This window comes from Oncorhynchus gorbuscha, unplaced genomic scaffold (genome assembly GCF_021184085.1).
Source record: "Oncorhynchus gorbuscha isolate QuinsamMale2020 ecotype Even-year unplaced genomic scaffold, OgorEven_v1.0 Un_scaffold_20:::fragment_4:::debris, whole genome shotgun sequence".
NCBI lineage: Eukaryota > Metazoa > Chordata > Actinopteri > Salmoniformes > Salmonidae > Oncorhynchus > Oncorhynchus gorbuscha.
The window spans coordinates 40,520-62,782 of NW_025745009.1; the positions used below are offsets into that span (position 1 = coordinate 40,520).

General features: G+C 45.0%; 1 protein-coding gene across 1 annotated transcript in view; it reads right to left on the reverse strand.

Annotated features, from left to right (window-relative positions):
• LOC124017366 (laminin subunit alpha-3-like) overlaps positions 1-22,263 on the reverse strand; it is a gene marked incomplete at its 5' end in the record, with an annotated part of 80,957 nt that overhangs the window by 35,670 nt on the left and 23,024 nt on the right. The window contains 23 exons of the mRNA XM_046332627.1: positions 124-328; positions 421-632; positions 1,016-1,131; positions 1,906-2,045; positions 3,216-3,342; positions 3,784-3,982; positions 5,626-5,723; positions 5,942-6,050; positions 6,235-6,398; positions 6,562-6,718; positions 6,917-7,020; positions 7,133-7,275; positions 7,937-8,072; positions 8,890-9,046; positions 9,303-9,402; positions 9,674-9,779; positions 10,032-10,084; positions 12,581-12,680; positions 13,826-13,884; positions 15,914-16,051; positions 16,506-16,640; positions 16,836-16,970; positions 17,058-17,192. Coding sequence (XP_046188583.1) covers positions 124-328; positions 421-632; positions 1,016-1,131; positions 1,906-2,045; positions 3,216-3,342; positions 3,784-3,982; positions 5,626-5,723; positions 5,942-6,050; positions 6,235-6,398; positions 6,562-6,718; positions 6,917-7,020; positions 7,133-7,275; positions 7,937-8,072; positions 8,890-9,046; positions 9,303-9,402; positions 9,674-9,779; positions 10,032-10,084; positions 12,581-12,680; positions 13,826-13,884; positions 15,914-16,051; positions 16,506-16,640; positions 16,836-16,970; positions 17,058-17,192 — 3,028 coding nt within the window. The remainder of the gene's footprint in view (positions 1-123; positions 329-420; positions 633-1,015; positions 1,132-1,905; positions 2,046-3,215; positions 3,343-3,783; positions 3,983-5,625; positions 5,724-5,941; positions 6,051-6,234; positions 6,399-6,561; positions 6,719-6,916; positions 7,021-7,132; positions 7,276-7,936; positions 8,073-8,889; positions 9,047-9,302; positions 9,403-9,673; positions 9,780-10,031; positions 10,085-12,580; positions 12,681-13,825; positions 13,885-15,913; positions 16,052-16,505; positions 16,641-16,835; positions 16,971-17,057; positions 17,193-22,263) is intronic.

Genomic DNA, 22,263 nt, shown 5'->3' on the forward strand with positions numbered 1-22,263 from the left:
TAGTATAGTATTATACAGTAGATTACAGTTTACTACACAATTACATAGTAAGTACTGTAGTATTCTATAGTAAACTGTAGTATTTTTTATGTGGATTTAGTCTCTACACAGAGCTCTACTTACGTGCACTGTCCCGTGTCACTGTCACAGTCTCTCCCTGCGTTGGGCCTGACTCCGTTGGGGGAGCAGTCACAGCCCTCACAGCCCACTAGAGGGTGGTAGCTGAACGTCTGGCTCTCACACACATCACAGACTGGCTTCACTGTCTGGGGCGGGCAGATACACTGACCTGTCACCTCGTGGCACAGCCGCTGGCCACACTCACACGCTGAGGGGGGGGGGGGGACACACGACATAGACAGGTTAGGGTAAGAAGCTATGTGTGTGTGTGAGACATTTTAGTATCTGAAATCTACTTACGTCTACAGTAGGGGAAGCCATAGTATCCTGTGGCACATCGTGTACACTGCCGACCGATCACATGGGGTCTACAGGGACACTGGCCCCCTACAGGGTTACAGGTGGGCACCGTGGCCCCTGATTTGTCACAGTAGCAGGGCAGGGCCCCGTCACTATAGGCTGCTACCAGCGAGCGGGCTGAGTCTCTGCAGAACTGGGAGGACGTTCTGGGGCTGTTGGAACAGGTAGAAAACATTCGGGGTTAGGGGTCAATCAAATAAAGTAGTCATGAAATTCTTAGTTATGATGAGTATTGATTATTAATAATGATTGAGTATTGATGAGTATTGATCGTGTTTACATCCACACATTAAAAACAACTACTCCCTTAAAAAAATGTTATAATAATCCACCCCCCCGTTAATTTCACCAAACAAAGTCGAAATTTAAGTTTCAAATGAACATGATATGATCCTGCAATTGCAATAATACTGAATGACCTAATCTTCATATCACTCAGCAAAGCTGTTGACTACATTCCACAGGGCACATGGTTGTGCTTGGTCAAAGTTCTTGAGAAACCCACTGGCACACGATCACTGAACTGAATACTCACTCTATAGAAAAGCTTGGTCCTCCACACTGCCTGGTGAAATCAGAGGACTTATCAAACGGCTTCTCTTTCAGGAGATCAGGGGTGTAGCTATCGCCAGGAACCACCAAGATGTAATCCTGAAGAGGCGGTACAAAACCAAACGACAATGTTGTCGGCTTATCTCTCAGAAACGCCCACTTTGAGACTTACCGTAGCATAAGAAACGGTTTTACCTGACAGACTTAACAATGATAACATTTATAAAACACACAAACCACAGGGTATTTCAGAGATACTGAACTGTTTTGTGGTTGGTCTTAGCTGCGGTGGGAGACTACGGTGGGGTACAGGGTTGAGGTCAATTCCATTTCAAATCCAGACAATTCAGGAAGTACACCGACATTCAAATACTAATTACTTTCAATGCTTTTAAATTAGGAGCATCTGGAATTGGAATTTGGTTTACATTCTGAATAGACTGACATTTAAATTGGATTGACCTCAACCCAGGTGGGGTATGTTAATTATGATATCATAATTATTCTATAATAAACAGCCAACAGCAAATACAAAACTTAGCTGTAAGCATTATTGGCTTACTGGATTTGAGAGCTTCGCTCTAATTGGGCGGAGTGGGGGTTACCAGGTAGAATACAGACTGCTGGTTGTTTAGTAGTTGTTTGGGACATGATCAAACACGGAGGCCAAAGAGCAGTACCGTGCAAACCTGGTAAAAGTCTAGTATCCTAGACTCCTAAATCCTCCTGAATTACACTACAGGCATAACCACACAGGATGAGAGTGAAGGTTTTCCTGAGGAAGGTGTTCTCCTCCTTACATTATGGGCAATAATGATCAACTGTAAGTAGGCTAATTGATAGAGTAATAATGGCTGACATGAAAAAACTGACCAGAGTGAGGGTCTTCCCGGGTGGAACCTTGAGAGAGATGTCCATGTCTTGCTGGGGAAGGTCCTGAGCGATGCGCCTCTCAGCGATGACCACCTCCCTGCAGCAGGAGACCCCCGGGCAGAAAGAGGCATTCACAGTGCCTGAGGTAGAGAGAGGAAGGTGGGGGTGCAGCAGGGTGTAAGGAGGCGTAGTCGTAGAGGAAGAAGGGGGGATTGGGAGAAGGACCAGCGTTTGGGAAGATAGAGGGGAGGAGAGAGAGCAAGTAGTAGAAGGAGGAGAGGAGAAAGCGTGATGAGAGGAGAGGGGGTGTATTAGGCGGGTGGAGCAGTAGTAGGGAGGAGTAAAAAGAGGGAAGCGGGTATAGAGAGGGGAGGAGAGAGGAGGACAGAGGAAGAGCAGGGAGGAGAGAGAGAGGGGAGGTGAGAGGAGGAGAGGGGGAGGAGAGAGGAGAGGTGAGAGGTGGAGAGAAAGGGGAGGAGGGAGTGGGAGGAGGGAGTGGGAGGAGAGAGTGGGGAGGTGAGAGGAGGAGAGAGAGGGGAGGTGAGAGGAGAGGTGAGAGGAGGAGAGATAGAGGGGAGGATAGAGGAGGAATGGAGATGAGAGAGAGGAGAGAAGAGAGCAGGGAGGAGAGAGAGGAGAGGAGAGAGAGGGGAGGAGAGAGAGGGGAGGAGGGAGTGGGAGGAGAGAGTGGGAGAGAGAGAGAGGAGAGAGAGGGGAGGAAAGAGAGGGGAGGGGAGAGAGGGGGAGGAGAGATGAGGTGAGGTGAGAGGGAAGGATAGAGGAGGAGCGGGGGAGGAGAGAGAGAGAGAGAGGAGAAGAGAGGAGAGGAGAGAGTGGGGAGTAGGGGGAGGTGAGAGAAGAGAGGAGGAGGGGGAGGTGGGAGAGGGGAAGAGAGGTGAAAGAGGGGAGGAGAGGTGAAAGAGGGGAGGAGAGAGGGGGGGGTGAGAGAGGGGAGGTGGGAGAGGGGAGGAGAGAGATGAGGGGAGGAAAGATGGGGAGAGAGAGACGGGAGGAGAGAGGAGTGGGGAGTGCTCCCCTCTTAAAAGGGAATCACCTGAGCTCCAGAGTCCACTAGAACTAGAACACACAACAGGCTCTCCCAGACAATACTACCATAGAATAGGGGACTAGCTGCTACTGTATGTTCATGAAAATTGATAATCGCATTCATTCTTTGAGTAGACATCCATTTCATTACATCTAGGACGGTGTCGGGGGGTCAGTAAGATCCTGGATCATATACACTGTCTATCCAACCATATCAATCTGGACCAACGGCCTCACACAACTACATTTCGCACTAAACTCACCGGCCCACGTGTGTCCGGCATCCACCCGTACCTCCACAGGGAAGGTGGTGTGTTCAGCTTGACAGTAGTGGACCACAAACACATACCTGCCAGGAACTGGCACCCTGGCACTGAAACGGATCTCTGTCTGGAGGAATAGAGAAGGAACACAACATGTGGAGAAACGTGTAAACGCCACAGAAATGTGCTTCGTACCACTTAAAAACCTGCTCGTTAACTATATACTGTAACCCTGTAGGGATGTTACTGCCATTAATGTTAGTGAAGCTGTGGGCTTCATATCTCAAGTCCCACATCCAGTGCTTAGTCCCACTCCAAGCAGCAGCAGTAGCAGCAGCATTATTGGGGCGGCAGGTAGCCTAGTGGTTAGAGCGTTAGACTAGTAACCGAAAGGTTGCAAGTTCATATCCCCGAGCTGACAAGGTACAAATCTGTCGTTCTGCCCCTGAACAGGCAGTTAAACCCACTGTTCCTAGGCAGTCATTGAAAATAAGAATTTGTTCTTAACTGACTTGCCTAGTTAAATAAAGGTAAAATAAACTATACAGGCCCAGCTCCATGCATGTACCTGGGGAGATTTGAGTAGTACCCCTTCACTCTGGGCTCCATGGAAAGGGAAGCCCCCAGCCCCTGACTGTCGTCTTCGTCTCCACTCTTCACTCTCCCTCTGCTGGGGGACGGCATGTGGGGAGGAGAGTGCGTCCCGAGCTGCGTCCAGAACCAGCGCTGTGGAGGGCCTGTCGTACTGGCTGGGAACACAGTACTGACTGGAGGGAAGAAGGAAAGGGGGAACAGAACACAGAAGGTTGGGGAGTCTGAAAAGGCACCCTATTCCCTACATATAGTGCACTACATTTGACCAGGGTCCATTTCAGAAGCAGCTTCTGATGTGTTTGCTAAGCACTACTGGGATACAATGTGACTGGTTATTAGCAGGGGCAGTGACCACATAAAGGTTGTGACCTGGAGTAAACAGCTTTCACATGTAGACATCCTATAACTATCACATTCTCTCTCATCAATGTATAGAAGCCCCTAAATCCCTCTCTCACACACACACACTTTTCTTGAGTGGAAACCTCAATCCCCTATGCCCTCAGACTTGATCTTAACCCCATTAACTCTCTCTATCGTTCTCCTTCATCCACTCTCACTGACCAACAAAGACTCATTTTGCGATCTAAAAAAAAGAAGTCCCTTGCGAGTCAAAACCTCACTCTTTCTTTTCTCGGGTTTTTAAGTCCTTATCAATCCTCTTATCACCAATTCTTGGCAAGCTATGTGTTTTCTCAGGCCTGATGTGGGGCTGATCTTTTCATGCTTTCCCTCCTTATTTTGCTTTGTGGAAACAGCAGAACAACATGAAAGGAAAGGCCTTTTTTAATGTGCCTGAACATCAGCATCAAACAACAAGTGTCTTTGTCACGGCCTGACCGTAGATTGCTTTGTATGCTTCTATTTTTAGTTTGGTCAGGGTGTGATGTGGGTGGGCATTCTATGTTTGTATTTCTATGTGTTTGGCCTCGTGTGGTTCACCAATCAGTTGTTTTCTGTTTTGTGTGGATCACCTGACAGAACTGGTTCGTTCTCGTCATTCCTCGTTGTTATTTTGTTTAGTGTTGAGCTTTGATTAAATATACAACATGAACACTTACCACGCTGCGCTTTGGTCTAATCCTTCTCCCACCAACGAAAACTGTTAGTCTTCACCAGGGTTTTCCCCCTCACTTTCACTGTTTATTTTCCCTGAGATATCACCTTGATTATTACCTTAAACAATAGTGGAGTTTACACTGAAAGCGGTGTAGAAATAGCCTGTATCTATCTGTATAATAACTGGACCGGTGCTGCTGACAATTAGTCATCAGCAGCAACCATTCTGGCGTGGTCACTGGCTGTCAAGAACAGTGTTCAAATCGGATTTGTTTTCTTTCATATACTTTTGAAGGTTCGATTTTGCCTGCCCAGAGTACAAATTAGCACTTTTGGGACTATTCCATTGGTTCCATTGCATCAGGAAAGCGCAATCAAGTGCAGCTTTAAGTATTTGGAAGGAAACAAGTACTAGTTGAACCCATGTGTGCTAGGTGGAGAGGAGAAGTTGGCCTGGCTACCAGACAGCCTCAGTTAAGTGACCCTGGATGAGGAATGCATTGAATCACACCTGGAAAACAGATGTGTGGAAGGTAAGCATCCCCACAACAGCATCTACCCCCCCCCCCCCCCAGAGACACTGCTACTGATTTCACAACAAGCCCTCGGCCTGGAAAATACAGGCACGACTATTACTACCACGTTTGCTCATTGCTGCTGATTGCTAGTTGTCAAAAACACCAGCTGGTCTATTTTGAAGAAGCCACTTAAAGGCCCCTGGCATTACAACATAGTATTATGAGGTAAGGCGGCTTACCTGTCCTCAGTGAAGCGTCCGTGGACAGAGACGCAGAGCACCTTGGGGTCCAGGTACTCCATGGAGAACTCGTCCGCGGGCACTGCATACACTTTATACTACAGAGGAATACACAGTCAAAATGGCAACAGGAAATACAAGTATTTCACTTGAACATGAACTCACTTTTATACAGTAGGTACCGGTAGTCGGTACCCTTCCATTTACTAGAGAATATACACACTGCAATATAAAATAGGACGGCAAAGCAGAAGAGGCTGCATTACGTCAGGATCTTGCTGCTATGAAACGGGAAAATAAAAGGGTTCTTCCTCACCAGCAGCATTGAGGCTGTGGAGGTCTGTAGAAGAAGCTCGGCCTTGTGGGTAAACTGGAACACTGCAGCGCGATTGGTTCCGTCAACCGCCACACTGCGACAAAGGAAGCTGCATGGACAAGTATTGGATGAACACCCTCGTATTACAGAGCTGCGTTAAAACACGTTTATTACACAAAATGCACACAAATGACTTTCCAACCCCCGCCTCTCGAGTACAGACGATATAAACACTACTGAAGGAAAGGAACGAAACATTGCACTCTCAGTAAACGTACAGTACACACACAAACCTGTAATGGCAGTTGTAGATGTTGGCTCTGGCCTGGATATGACTCTCTGATTGGCCAGCGATGATGAGGTTGACGTTCTGGACCGTGTCTACCTCGCTGGCATACTCCAGGACCAGGATGTAGGGACCGGGTGGAGACACGCGCAGGCTCAGCTGTAACTGGGCCTACAGGACACACACACAGACATGGGGGAGGGCAAATGCAGCGTCTCAGAGTCACACTACGCATTTACTGTCCAATTATAAAATAAAAGCCATAAACCATCACAATCAGAGGGACAAAAAGTATGTGTGTGTGTGTGTGTGCGCAGCAGAGCCCCAGACCTACCTGTCTCCCGGTGAGCGACGCCATCTCGGGGTGGGCTGGAGTTGGCCGGCGGACGAGGGCCTGTCTCCTCCTGCGTCTCCACTGGCTGGAGAACTGGCCCTGAGAGCCCAGCACAGAGCTGAACCTGTTCATCGCTATGTGCTTATACAGCAGACAGCTGGAGGGAGGGAGGGAGGGAGGGAGGGACACAACTGCGGTCAGAGTCTGGGGATAACATGAGTTTAAACAACACAACCTTGCACAGACTACATGTATGTACAGTCCATACATTGAACAGATATACTGTCTGATGCGAACATGCATCTGAGAGAACTGTATGCCTTGGTAAAGAGCATTGGGGGAACACGGGGATTACTTTGTGTCTCTGTCTGCGGTGAATGTGTACGTGCAGGGCTGGGCGATCTTCTCCTGGAGGAAGGGAGCCTCGTAGTAATCACTGGGCAGCAGCACCAAGTAGTCCTGGGAGGGCGGTGGAGAGCAGAGAGAGAGAAGAACACATTTATTCCTCTACCTATTTTTTTCTCTTCAGTCACTGACAGATGGTATCACAGACTAACAGTCCTGGCCTCACCAGTAGAAGGCCTTCAGCCTGGATGCGTATGATCCATTTCCCAGGGGTCAGTGTGAAGGGCTCAGCGAAGCTGTCCCCAGGGACCGTGAGGTAGGCAGGGGAGGAGCTAGAAGGAAACACCACTTCCTTACTCTGACCTGACCCTGCAGGATATAATCAACCAATCAATGAATGAATCATTCAATCAACCAATCAGGATACAGTTAAATACAGTTAAACAAAGCAACACAAGACCTTACAGTTAACAGCACCACGGTTGACGTGTATTCATGTAGTCTAAGACAGGGTTTCCCAACCCTCTCCTCGGGGACACCTGATTTAACTGACACACCTGATTCAATTAGTCAACTAATCGCCAAGCTGTTGACGAAATGAGGTGTGTCAGTTTAGGGTTAAAACAAAAATGTCTGGGTGGGCCCGAGGTATAACATCAACGGTGTGATTAGGCACCCCATGCCATTTCAAGGTAGTAATGCAGGAATGGGCAACTCCAGTCCTCGGAGGCCTGATTGGGTTCACACTTTGGTCAGTGTCCCAGCCAGCGAACTCACCTGACTCCAATAATCAACTATTGCTCATCTTCAGATTAGAACGCGCGAATTAGAGGAGTTGCTCATCCCTGTAGTAAAGCATTGCCAAAAAAAAGATCACGGACAGACTTGCATGAAACACTTTTACAGCCTATTCTGTAAGTGTATCCGTGCATCTGTGTTTTTGAGCGGTGCACGGGAGATAAAACTGTTTCTGCTTGATAGGAGACGAATATGACGTTGTGTGAAGCAGGAGTTAGAGAGGCAGCCTTACCTTGGCCACCTCGGACATAGGTAGCCGTTACACCACCAGTCACACTGTCCTGGCTGCTGGGGTTAGCGTACCGCAGGACAAGTCGGAACAAGGATCGCCTTGCCTCGTCCACATGCACTGTTACTCTCACTTCACTCTGCAGGGACAGGAGTTAGACACAGCTGATGGAGGGGGGGGGGGGGGTACAGTTATACTGTTAGTAGACTAGAAGGCCATGCTGGTAGACAAGGTAGAGGGATAGAAGGGGGTTAGAAATGGAAGACCAAGCAGTAAGCTGAACAACAGAGGAGAGCAGAGCTAGCCTGGTCCCACTACCACAGGAGTAGGCAAGACAGCACAAACAGCAGAGGGGAAACACCCATCACTTACAGTCACAGCAAGTGTGAAAATCAGGCTCGTCCACCACCAAGATCCTGGCTCGGGCTCGCCCCCTATCCCGCCGCCCCTGTGTGGGTCTGCGGGGGGGTAGTGGTGACGTAGCGAACCATTATGTGGAAGGGGCCGGGGAAACCCACAGCTAACGATAGGATCACCTCTGGCTGAGGAGAAACAGGGGTGCCACCTTATTCCCTATATAGTGCACTACTTTTGACCAGAGCCTTGTCAAAAGTAGTGCACTATACAGGTAATAGGGTGCCATTTCGGACACACACCGGGGTTAGGACTGACTGGGAGAGTGGCCTGCTACTGTACAGCCGACAATCACTCCAACACACTCAAAAGAAATACACTACCACCACAACAATCACCACAAAAAGCCAACACCATCCCACCAAGCATATTCATCATAAGAGATGCACGTAGCAGCATCTAGCACTTCTACAAAGAATGTACACCAGAAATGAGGCTTAGAGAAGAAGGGGGAAAAAGCCACGATTAAATAATCAAGATGTCAAGCAGGTCAGGCGGGAACAGGTTTAAGGTCCACCTATCAGCATCATCATGTGTCTTACCTGCGCTGGGGACATGATGGCGTAACCTCTCCAGCTGAATCCTGGGAACGTCTGGGGGTCGTAGCCGAAGCGGACGGGCCTGGCGTTGGGGGTGATGCCATCCTCCACCTCATACCTCAGGTGGTGCAGGCTGGGGAAGTAGTAGTTAGGTGCTGGCCTGGTACGGTCAGACAGGAAGGGAGAGAAGGGGTGGAGGGAGAGAGAGTAAGAATAAAACACTCGAGCAATGTTTCATATGTTTGGAACATAATCATGGCAGTCGTGATTTAGAATGCATGAAATCTGAGGTTTTAGGATTTTCTGTTTGTTTCTTGTCATTCATCAGCATTTAACAACATTTGCTCCAATTCGTGTGAGAACTTAAGCAGCATGTCAAAAACATGTCATTGTGTTTAGTTTCCGTCTGTCCTTACTCCGTGCAGGTGCGGCCCACTACGTTCTTCCGACACTGGCACTGTCCAGACATCTCATCACACCCTCTGCCTATGGCTCCTCCCACATCACACTGGCAGCCTATCGGAGAAAAGCAGCAGGTCAATCAGTCTTTCTGATTAACACACAACCATAACTGATCATGAGGTCAAGCCGTGACCCGAGGTTAACTACGCATCTATTACTCAAACAATGTTTGGTCAAGAGTGACAATCTTTGTAGAATAAGAAAGGCACACCCTGCACTGTGAAACAGTCAGAGGCTGAGTCTCAACCCATTAGTTAGATGGATAAAATAAAGGCCGTGTGTTCATAGGAAGCCCGTCTGGTTCATGTTTGGTCAGCTGACTCACCTTGACAGCCAAAATAGTTCCTCTTCTGCAGCAGGTAGTAGCCCTCCTTGCACGTGTCACAGGTATGGCTGCACACGTCGGGCTTGCAGTAACACTGGCCACTTTTCTACAAAAGGAGTCCGTGTTGAAGTTAACGGGGAACTGCCAGCGATAGGTGAATGTCACCAAGTAAATTGGGATTTTTAGTCGTGCAATAAAAGGAATATATCCAAGACAAATGGACCTCCTAGTTAAACAGTAAGCAATTAATGGTTAAATGATTTACAATCAGTTAGTACCGTTGTGCTGGACATACTGTGTCAGCATCATAAGGCAGTATGAACAGACAGAGGATGTAATGTAATGTAGACAGACACACCTGTTGACACTCTCCTACCCCACTCAGGGTGCCTTTGACGCCACAGCGACACTCTGGGAGAGAGACAGGAAGCATAAAGTAAGAAAGCCTCCAAAACTAATGAGTCACACATTATTATTCAGTGACGCAACGACAATACAATAAAACGCAGAAGCAGAGACATTCTAGAATACAAGGGCTGTAAAAGATGAAAAGTTGGGAGAGAGAGATAAAAGAGGGGGGATAAACTCTGATTACAGGATACCAGAAGCAACAAATATCTTCTGAGCTGCACATATCCACATCAAAGGGACCAGGGGAGCCACTGCTCTCTCTTTCAGAGAACAAGCCTCAGTATCCGTTCAGCCACATTAAAACCCTAGGCATTTCTGGAATATTAAAATCTCTTCTTCCCTCCATCCATATGTCTCCTGGCAGCAGGCAGGCGGTGGTGATAACATTCTTGCTGCAGAGTAGAGCTGTAACTCTAGACAGGTATCTGGACAAAGCCTGCGGCTGTTCCTACACTGCACCGGCTGGTTGAGAAGAAAGTCAGCTCTGAATTATGAGGATGACGAAGGCGATTTTAGGGCACATATTTCTTTAAGCAAGGGGTATTCTCATTTTCTTTCCCCCCCTACAACTGACACCTGTATCCCACCTCGACTGGGAGGTTATTGTTGCACTGGCAAAGATGTACTCCTTTTCCAATCAAAAAGCATTTACCTCATGGGATCACAAAGTTTTAGTGACACTGCTGTTAACAGAGCACGACATTGAGAGAAGAGAACCACACTTTTCCCTTGGGCGCTCTGTGTTACCATGTTTTCCCAAAACATCCTTAGGAGGGACAGAAAGAAAGAGTTGTTTCTGACATGCTGCCATGTCTACTGGGCGTAGAGGCAGAGTGGTTTCTGATGTCAGCACTTCCTCAGGTTTAATAACACCGGTTATCTAATACTGCTGAAAACACTGCTGATTGCTGCCTTCTCCACACGCAGGTGTGCAGTGCAACCCAGATTTCTGGAGGGATTGGAGTTTCTCTTTTTCTTTCTTTTCAGGTTTTAACAGACCGGGACACTCAAAAAGAAACACTATACTGTTACCAAGTACAGTACCAGTCAAAGGTTTGGACACACCTACTCATTCGAGGTTTTTTTCTTTTTTTTTAAACTATTTTCTACATTGTAGAATAATAGTGAAGGCATCAAAACTATAAAATAACACATACTGTATGGCATCATGTAGTAACCAAAAAAGTTTTAAACAAATTTAAATATATTTTAGATTCTTCAAAGTAGCCACCCTTTGACTTGATGACAGCTTTGCAAACTCTTGGAATTGTCTCAACCTGCTTCATGAGGTAGTCACCAGGAATGCATTTCAATTAACAGGTGTGCCTTGTTAAAAGTCAATATGTGGAATTTATTTCCTTCTTAATGCATTTGAGCCAATCAGTTATGTTGTGACATGGTAGGGGTGGTATACAGAAGAAAGCCCTATTTGGTAAAAGACCAAGTCCATATTATGGCAAGAACAACTCAAATAAGCAAAGAGAAACAACAGTCCATCATTACTTTAAAACATGAAGGTCAGTCAATACGGAACATTTCAAGAACTTTGAAAGTTTCTTCAAGTCGCAACTGGCTCTCATGAGGACCGCCACAGAAAAGGAAGAACCAGAGTTACCCCTGCTGCAGAGGAAAAGTTCATTAGAGATACCAGCCTCAGAAATTGCAGCCCAAATAAATGCTTCAGAGTTTAAGTTACAGACACATCTCAACATCAACTGTTCAGAGGAGACTGAATCAGGCATTCATGGTCAAATTGCTGCAAACAAACCACTACTAAAGGACACAAATAAGAAGATACTTGCTTAGGCCAACAAACACGAGCAATGGACATTAGACTGGTGGAAATCTGTCCTTTGGTCTGATGAGTCCATATTAGAGATGTTTGGTTTCAACCGTCATGTCTGTGTGAGACGCAGAGTTGGTGAACGGATGATCTCTGCATGCGTGGTTCCCACCGTGAAGCATGGAGGAGGAGGTGTGATGGTGATTTGCTTGTGAGACTGTCAGTAATTTATTTAGAATTCAAGGCACACTTAACAAGCATGACAACCACAGCATTCTGCGGGGATTACTCCATACCATCTGGTTTATGCTTAGTGGGACTATCATGTGTGTTAAAACATGACAATGACCCCAACACACCTCCAGGCTGTGTAAGGGCTATTTGACGTAGAAGGCGACTGTTGGAGTGCTACATCAGATGACCTGGCCTCCACAATCACCCTTGAATGAGTAGATGTGTCCAAACCTTTGACTGGTACTGTATATCAAATTGTCCTTTTCCAACAGACTAATTAGCGATGGATGAAACATTGATTTTACATCAGGATTTCTGTTGTCTGATGCAGCAGATATCAGTAAAGTAATGTTAACCCATTGTTCTGTACCATATGTGCTGTATCCAACTCGTCTATTCATGAACGCTAGAAAAACTGGCTACAACACATAGAATGGGACGAGGCTTCAGTCGGTTGGGGTCACATGTTGGTCACCAACCTATACAGCCGCTGGGGTTCTCTGTCGCCAGGTTCCAGTAGAGAGGTTTACACATGTCACACAGTGTTCCCTCCACGTTGGGCAGGCAGCCACAGGAACCCTGTGTCAGGACGACCCACATAGACAGACAGACATAGTAATGTAGAAAAGAGGCAACGCAAAATGCTAACATCAGCTTAAATGCCAGCAATTGTCAAAGTATGCTTTTCCCTCAGAGACAATCTAACAGTCCCTTCTTTTGGCACTGGAGGTGCCTCGGGAACAGTATGTTATGAAGCAGACAGCTTGGAATGATTTAGAGATGGATACATGACTCAGCATCACATGGAGACACAGTATTGGCTTGGTACTCAGCATTAAGGAGAAGGATTGGTGTAAGGCCTTGCCACAGAATAGTGTCCTGTCCAGGTGGTGTACTGGCGTATCAAGCTTCAGAAACCAGAGATAGGCTCCTACCTTACAGGCTGTCCTGGCTGAGACAAGGCTATTTACTTACTTACAGCATATTGGAGAACACTGTTTAAAAAGTAGTAGCTTTAATGTGGAACAAAACCCGAAAACAAAAGATTACACTTAACCTAAATCCAATTGTTCCAGTTGTGTAATACATTTCAATAACTATTCACAATGTTAATGATGTTTCCTTTCCAACTCAACATTTCACACAAAGCACAAACCCCCAAGGAAGAAAAAGGGTTAAATCAGCTTCTGGAAATCCTGCGTTCCTGGAGCATTGATACAGCCAAGCCGTGTTTCCTTATTTTATTTTAATGGAAGGAAGTCGCTTTTCCTCTTTTGATTACAGTTAATTGTCATTTCCAGCGGGAGGTAAAAAAAAAAAACCCACTTCCTTGAAAACATTACCGGATACGGGGTTTAGCAATACTGTTATCAGATGTAGGAATGTGAATAGAGCACAGGAGGCTGCTGAGGGGAGGACAGCGCATAATAATGGCTGGAATGGAATGGTATCAAACACATTATTCCATTCCAGCCATTACTGTGAGTCCGTCCTCCCCAATTAAGTTGCAACCAACCTTCTGTGGAATAGACACATGTGAACACACCAACTGATGATCACAGGCACTTGTTTTATGACTGCAGGTACTCCCATTGCCTCAGCTACTAAAACAATCCAGATAAAAGAGGCTGAGCGTTTGCCATGTTGGGGAAGGCAAATACATCTCATAAAGTAAAGTAAAGATTTCTCAGTCAGCCATGTTGTGGGAGGCATAGGCTACGTACCGTTTGTGTATCTGCTGTGCTGACCTCTGACCCTGCTGGGTTACACTGGGCGATGGAGGCTGGAAGAAACAATGTAAATGTTTTCCCCTCAACCTACGACATGAATGTTTTCATTGTTCCCCTCTAACACAGGGACTGATTTAGACCTAAGACACCAGGTGTGTGCTCCTGACCTCCTGCTCTATATGTATCAACTGGGCACCAAATGTAACTAAGTGGCAAGTGTGCTAATGTAATAAGTACAGAACACTCCCAAAAGCAATCAATTGCAGGTCTGTAAAACTTCACCCAAATTCTTATTTTATAAAGAGGACAGACAGCTTTGCTCTAAGCGTACATTTACAGAACAGTACTTTGTTAGCAAGGTCTGGACTTGAAGTAAACCTGTACCACTAGGCTGGATATGAAAACAATCTCCACACTAATATATTTTAAACATTGAATAAACCACATTGAGACAACACCCCCCTGTGAAACACAACCATCTCCCGTGGGGATGCCACATCTTAGGACCACCTCTATCTCCACATCACAAAGACGGTTTAGGTTACAGGTAGCCAATCAAAGTGTCTAGAGTATAGAGCCCGTGGTCTTGTGGGAACACACCAGGTTTCTACCACATACAGTTGAAGTCAGAAGTTTACATAAATCATATAAACTCAGTTTTTCACAATTCCTGATTTAATCCCAGTAAAAATTCCCTGTCTTAGGTCAGTTAGGATCACCACTTTACTTTGTTAAATGTCAGAACATTAGTTGAGAGAATGATTCATTTCACCTTTTATTTCTTTCATCACATTCCCTGTGGGTCAGAAGTTTACATACACTGAGTTAGTATTTGGTAGCATTGCCTTTAAATGGTTTAACTTGGGTCAAATGTTTTGGGTACCCTTCCAGAAGCTTCCCACAATAAGTTGGGTGAATTTTGGCCCATTCCTCCTAACAGAGCTGGTGTAACTGAGTCAGGTGTGTAGGCCTCCTTGCTCGCACACTCTTTTTCAGTTCTGCCAATAAATGTTCTATGGGAATGAGGTCAGGGCTTTGTGATGGCCACTCCAATACCTTGACTTTGTTGTCCTTAAGCCATTTCCCCACAACTTTGGAAGTATGCTTGGGGTCATTGTCCATTTGGAAGACTTATTTGCGACCAAGCTTTAACTTCCTGACTGATGTCTTGAGATGCTGCTTCAATATATCCACATAATTTTCCTCCTCATGATGCCATCTATTTTATGAGGTGCACCAGTCCCTCCTGCAGCACCCCCACAACATGATGCTGCCACCCCTGTGCTTCACGGTTGGGATGGTGTTCTTCGGCTTGCAAGCCTCCCCCTTTTTCTTCCTAACATAACGGTGGTCATTATGGCCAAACAGTTCTATTTTTATTTCATCAGACCAGAGGACATTTCTCCAAAAAGTATGAACTTTGTCCCCATGTGCAGTTGCAAACCGTAGTCTGGCTTTTTTATGGTGGTTTTGGAGCAGTGGCTTCTGCCTTGCTGAGCGGCCTTTCAGGTTATGTCGATATAGGACTCGTTGTACTGTGGATGTAGATACTTTTGTATCCATTTCCTCCAGCATCTTCACAAGGTCCTTTGCTGTTGTTCTGGGATCGATTTGCACTTTTCGCACCTAAGCACGTTCATCTCTAGGAGACAGAGCGCGTCTCCTTCCTGAGCGGTATGATGGCTGCTAAAGCCATGACATTTTCTGGAATTTTCCAAGCTGTTTAAAGGCACAGTCAACTTAGTGCATGTAAACCTCTGACCCACTGGAATTGTGATACACTGAATTATAAGTGAAATAATCTGTCTGTAAACAATTGTTGGCAAAATGACTTGTGTCACGCACAAAGTAGATGTCCTAACCGACTTGCCAGAAACGTGTGGAGTGGTTGAAAAACGAGTGTTAATGACTCGAACCTAAGTGTATGTAAACTTCCCACTGTATGTCCTGACCCCAGAGACCATGGTTTCGACCTCTGTGTCCACCCTCTCCCTCTAATTCTAACCTGTCTAAATAAAGCACCATAATATGAACGGATAATAGAAAAGAAAGAAAGTGTCTAGTGAGTCAGGGGGGTTTTACCTGAACACTGAGGGAAGCGGAGGCCTGACCCGGCACAGCGATCACACTGCTGTCCCACCACCCCAGGGCGACACAGACACTGGCCTGATACTTGGTTACACATGGAGTCATAGGAACCCTCCCCTAAACACTGGCAGGCTGGGGAGAGAGAGACATGGAGAGGGACTGTGAGATGTCTCATGTGAGAATTATATGGCTTAGCATTCAAATCAAATGTCTCCGACGGCACAGATCATACTAAATCCTTTAAATACTGGAGTGGGCCAAGTTTGCCGTTGCTTTCTGAGTATTGTTTTGTTCAAACAACCATGGGTCAAGAATAGAAATAGAATGACTAGATTAGATTATATTTCTACTGGGTAAATGAGTGTGAATGAGTGTTGGGATTTACATGTTATTGTGGGTGAATCAAGGTATGTAGCTCTACAGAGCTGAAGAGGAGGCTACATTAAACCCTGTGAGATTATGCCCATCGGTTTTTCAAACAGCAGCAACAGCAAGGTCATGGAAAGGTCACTGTGGGCATATCAGTGTCTGCAATACAGTAGCCCTCCCATGGGTGCGGCCAAAAGAAGAGGATTAAAACACGTACAGGCACAGTCTGGGTATCCATAGTAACCAGGGGCACACTGGTCACATTGACTTCCGAAGTAGTTGACATGGCAACGGCACTGTCCGCTGGGCCCACAGACCCTGTCAGTCACACCTGCACCGTCACAGCGGCACACTGAAGGTGGGAAAGTTTACGGTTTACATCAACTACAGGTTGATTGATTTTTTGTCAACAATTAAACAAAACAATTGATTTTCAAACAACTTGAACTTTCGTGAAGTCATGTTACGTGGTAAAATGAACTTCAAAGAGGATGACAATTGTTGATCTATTTCAGTTGTGGTTTCATGAGAGGGAAAGGTTTCTCACCTTGGCAGTTAGGAAAGGAGTGGTAACCTGGTCGACAGCGGTCACATCTCTCGCCCTCCACCCCTCCACGACATACGCAGCGCCCTGATGCGTCACACATCTCCAGCACCGAACCACTGCCGTCGCACACACACTCTGAACAAACACAAAGATACAATGCAGAAGACACATGCTATTTGAGGTGTGGTTTGGTGAGAGGGAGGTGGGCGACAGGTTTCTCACCTTGGCAGTTAGGGAATGAGTGGTGCCCTGGTCGACAGCGGTCACATCTCTCACCCTCCACACCATCACGACAGATGCAGCGCCCTGACGCATCACACAACTCCAGCACTGATCCACCGCGGTCACACACACACCCTGAACACACACATACACAAAAAGACTCATGTCAGATGGCGCACAATCTCTGAATACACAAAAAAACCTTTTAGCTCACATTTTAACCCCGAAAAGTTAGATTTAGGCTCAAACAAACAATGGGAAGCCCCACAGTTTTTCCCACGGCATGTGCCATGGTCAATGAGCCCTTCTTTGGCACAGTTTAACAGCAGGATATGACAAATGCATCTCTTTTAACCATATTTACACTGGCACTGACTGTGCCACTGGTGGCACTAAGGGTGACAGACTGGTCAAGTCAAGCCTGGCAGAGAGAAGCATGCAAGATCTTGGCTGGTGGTTGAACTGGGCACATGGGCATTGGGAGTCAGAGAATACCTCCATTGTTTTATTTCCCCCTACCAGCTCGCTCCTTAAAAATAAAAACAGCCCTCAGACGGCTAAAGATGAAATTCCTTCTCGGAATGGATGAACATAAATGATTGTTGTTGCCCACATTCCTAGACAAACAATGAAAATAAATATCAGAGACGGAGACAGACAGAATCAAAGAACTGGTATTTATACCCTCGTTTAAAAAAAAAAAAACATCTTTCCAATCTGGCTCTTTTCCTTTAAACTGATTCCAGCAAGAGAGAAAAAGTGGGATGGCGTTCCAATCAAACGCTATTGGTCGCATACGCATATTTGGCAGATGTTATTGCGGGTGTAGCAAAATGCTTGTGTTCCTAGCTCCAACAGTGCAATAATATCTCTTCAATACACAACAATACACACATATCTAAAAAAGTAAACGAATGGAATTAATTGGTTGGTGATCATTGCTAGACAACCATTTTCAAGACTTGCCATAGATGTTGAAGTAGATTTAAGTCAAAACTGTAACTCTGTCACTCAAGAACATTCACTGTCTTCTTGGTAAGCAACTCCAGTGTAGATTTGGCCTTGTGTGTGAGGTTATTGTCCTGCTTAAAGGTGAGTTAATATCCCAGTGTCTGTTGGAAAGCAGACTGAACCAGGATTTTGCCCGTGTTTAGCTCCATTTAGTTACTTTTTTTATCCTGAAGAATTCCCCAGTCCATAATGATTACAAGCATACTCATAACATGATGCAGCCACCCCTATGCTTGGAAATATGGATGGTGGTACTCAGCAATGTGTTGTATTGGATTTGTCCCAAACATGAAACTTTGTAATCAGGACAAAAAGTTAATTGCTTTGCCACATTTTTTGTAGAATTACTTTAGTGCCTTTATACAAAAAAGATTCATGTCTTGGAGTAGTTAAATTCTGTACAGGCTTCCTTCTTTTCTCTCTGTCATTTAGGTTAAAATTGTGGAGTAACTACAATGTTGTTGATCCATCCTCAGTTTTCTCCTATTACAGCCATTAAACTCTGTAAATGTTTTAAAGTCACCGTTGCACCATTGGCCTCATGGTGAAATCCCTGAGCGGTTTCCTGTATCTTTGTAGTAACTGGGTGTATTGAAACACCATCCAAAGTGTAATTAATAACTTCACCATGTTCATAGGGATATTCAATGTATTTTTTATTTTTATTTTACTTATCTACCAATAGGTGCCCTTCCTTGCAAGGCATTGGAAAATCTCACTGATCTTTGTGGTTGAATCGGTGTGTGAAATGAACTGCTCGACTGATGGGCCGTACAGACAATTGTACGTGTGGGTTACAGAGATGAGGTAGTCATGCAAAAATCATGCTAAACACTATTACCGCACACAGAGTGAGTCCATGCAACTTATTATGTGACATATTAAGGATTGATTTACTCCTGAAGTTATTTAGGCTTGCAATAACCAAGGGGTTGAATACTTATTGACTCAATACATTTCAACTTCTCATTTTTTTATTAATTTGTACAAATAAAATAAAAAAAACATAATTCCACTTTGACATTATGGGGTATTGTGTGTAAGTCAGTGTAAAAACAAAATCTACATATAATCAATTTTACATTCAGGCTGTAACACAACAAAATATGGAAAAAGTCAAGTGGTGTGAATACTTTCTGAAGGCACTTGCAAAAGTATTCACCCACTTGGCGTTTTCCTATTTTGTTGCATTACAACCTGTAATTTAAATGGATTTTTATTTTGGATTTCATGTAATGGACATACACAAAATAGTCAAAATTGGTGAAGTGAAATGAAAAAAACAACTTCTAAAGAATACACAACAGAGAAGTGGTGTGTGCATTTGTATCCACCCCCTTTGCTATGAAGCCCCTAAATAAGATCTGGTGCAACCAATTACCTTCAGATGTCACATAATTCATCAAATAATGTCAACCTGTGTGCAATCTAAGTGTCATATGATCTGTCACATGATCTCAGTTCACATACACCTGTTCTGAAAGGCCCCAGTGTTGGCAACACCACTAAGCAAGGGGCACCACCAAGCAAGCGGCACCATGAAGACCAAGGAGCTCTCCAAACAGGTCAGGGACAAAGTTGTGGAGAAGTACAGATCTGGGTTGGGTTATTTAAAAAAACAGAAACTTTGAACATCCCACGGAGCACCATTAAATCCATTATTAAAACATTGAAAGAATATGGCACCACAACAAACCTGCCAAGAGAGGGCCGCCCACCAAAACTCACGGACCAGGCAAGGAGGGAATTAATCAGAGAGGCAACAAAGAGACCAAAGATAACCCTGAAGGAGTTAATAACCCTGAAGGAGCTCCACAGCGGAGATTGGAGTATCTGTCCATAAGACCACTTTAAGCAGTACACTCCACAGAGCTGGGATTTACAGAAGAGTGGCCAGAAAAAAAATACATTGCTTAAAGAAAAAATAAGCAAACACATTGTGTTTGCCAAAAGGCCCGTGGGAGACTCCCAAAACATATGGAATAAGGTACTTTGGTCAGATGAGACTAAAATGTAGTTTATTGGCCATCAAGGAAAACACTATGTCAGGCACAAACCCAACACCTCTCATCACCCCAAGAACAACATCTCCACAGTGAAGCATGGTGGTGGCAGCATCATGCTGTGGGGATGTTTTTCATCGGCAGGGACTGGGTGGGAAACTGGTCAGAATTGAAGGAATGATGGCTGGCGCTAAATACAGGGAAATTCTTGAGGGAAACCTGTTTCAGTCTTCCAGAGATTTGAGACTGGGACGGAGGTTCACCTTCCAGCAGGACAATGACCCTAAGCATACTGATAAAGCAACACTTGAGTGGTTTAAGGGGAAACATTCAAATGTCTTGGAATGGCATAGTCAACGCCCAGACCTCAATCCAATTGAAAATCTGTGGTATGACTTAAAGATTGCTGAACACCAGCAGGAACCCATCCAACTTGAAGAAGCTAGAGCAGTTTTGTCATGAAGAATGGGCAAAAATCCCAGTGGCTAGATGTGGCAAACTTATAGAGACATACCCCAAGAGACTTGCAGCTATAATTGCTGCAAAAGGTGGCTCTACAAAGTATTGACTTTGGGCTGGGAGGGGGGTGAATAGTTATGCAAACTCAACTTTTCCATTTTTTGGAGTCTTATTTCTTATTTGTTCAACACAAATATTATTTTGGATCTTCAAAGTGGTAGGCATGTTGTGTAAATCAAATGATACAAACCCCAAAAAATACATTTTAATTCCAGGTTATAAGGCAACAAAATAGGAAAAATGCCAAGGGGGTGAATACTTTCGCAATACACTGTATATGGTGGGATTAATAGACAGTGTGAGGACAGAATATGTAGTATACCCGAAGAATACGTAGGATAGAATAGTATATGTACAGATATAGTTAAATAGGATAGGCCTTGACTAGAATACAGTATACAGTGCATTCGGAAAGTATTCAGACCTCTTGACTATTTCCACATTTTAATACGTTACAGCCTTATTCTAAAATTGATTAAATCGTTTTTTTCCCCTCATCAATCTATACACAATACCCCATAATGACAAAGAACTAGTTTTTCGAAATGATTGCACATTTATTTAAAAAAAAGAACTGAATAATAACATTTTCAGACCCTTTAAATCAGTACTTTGTTGAAGCACCTTTGGCAGCGATTACAGCCAAAGGTTGTCTTCTTGTGTGTGATGCTTCAAGCTTGGCACACCTGTATTTGAGGAGTTTCTCCCATTCTTCTCTGCAGACTCTCTCAAACTCCGTCAGGTTGGATGGGGAGCGTCGCTGCACAGCTATTTTCAGGTCTTGTTTCTCATGGTCTGAGAGTCTATAGGTGCCTTTTGGCAAACTCCAAACAGGCTGTGCCTTTTTACCGAGGAGGGGTTTCCGTCTGCCCAGTCTACCATAAAGGCCTGATTGGTGGAGTCCCTCAGAGATGAATGTCCTTCTGGAAGGTTCTACTATCTCTACAGAGGGATTCTAGAGCTCTTTCAGAGTGACCATTGGGTTCACTGGCCAAGGCCCTTCTCCCCCGATTGCACAGTTTGGCCGGGCGGCCAGCTCTAGGAAGAGTCTTGGTGGTTCTAAATTTATTCCATTTAAGAATGATGGAGGCCAATGTTTTCTGGGGGACCTTCAATGCTGCAGGAAGTTTTGGTAACCTTCCCCAGATCTGTGCCTCGACACAATCCTGTATTGGGGCTCTAGTGACAATTCCTTCAACCTCATGGCTTGGTTTTTGCTCTGATATGCACTGTCAACTGTGGTATCTTATATAGACAGCTGTGTGACTTTCCAAATACTGTCCAATCAATTGAATTTACCACAGGTGGACTCCAGTCAAGATGTAGAAACATCTCAAGGAAGATCAATGTTAATAGGATTCACCTGAGCTGAATTCTGAGGCTCATAGCAAAGATTCTGAATAAATAAGGTATATTTTATAAATTAGCAAAAATGTCTAAAAACCTGTTTTCACTTTGTCATTATGGGGTATTGTGTCTAGATTGATGTGGGGAAAAACACATTTAATCAATTGTACAATAAGGCTGTAACATAACAAAATGTGGAAAAGGTCAATGGGTCTGTATACTTTCCAAATGCACGTAGGCAGCAGCCTCTACAGTGCAGTTTTGAGTAACTGGGTGGTAGCCAGCTAGTGACTAAAGCTCAGGTCAGGGTACTGGGCGGAGTCTGA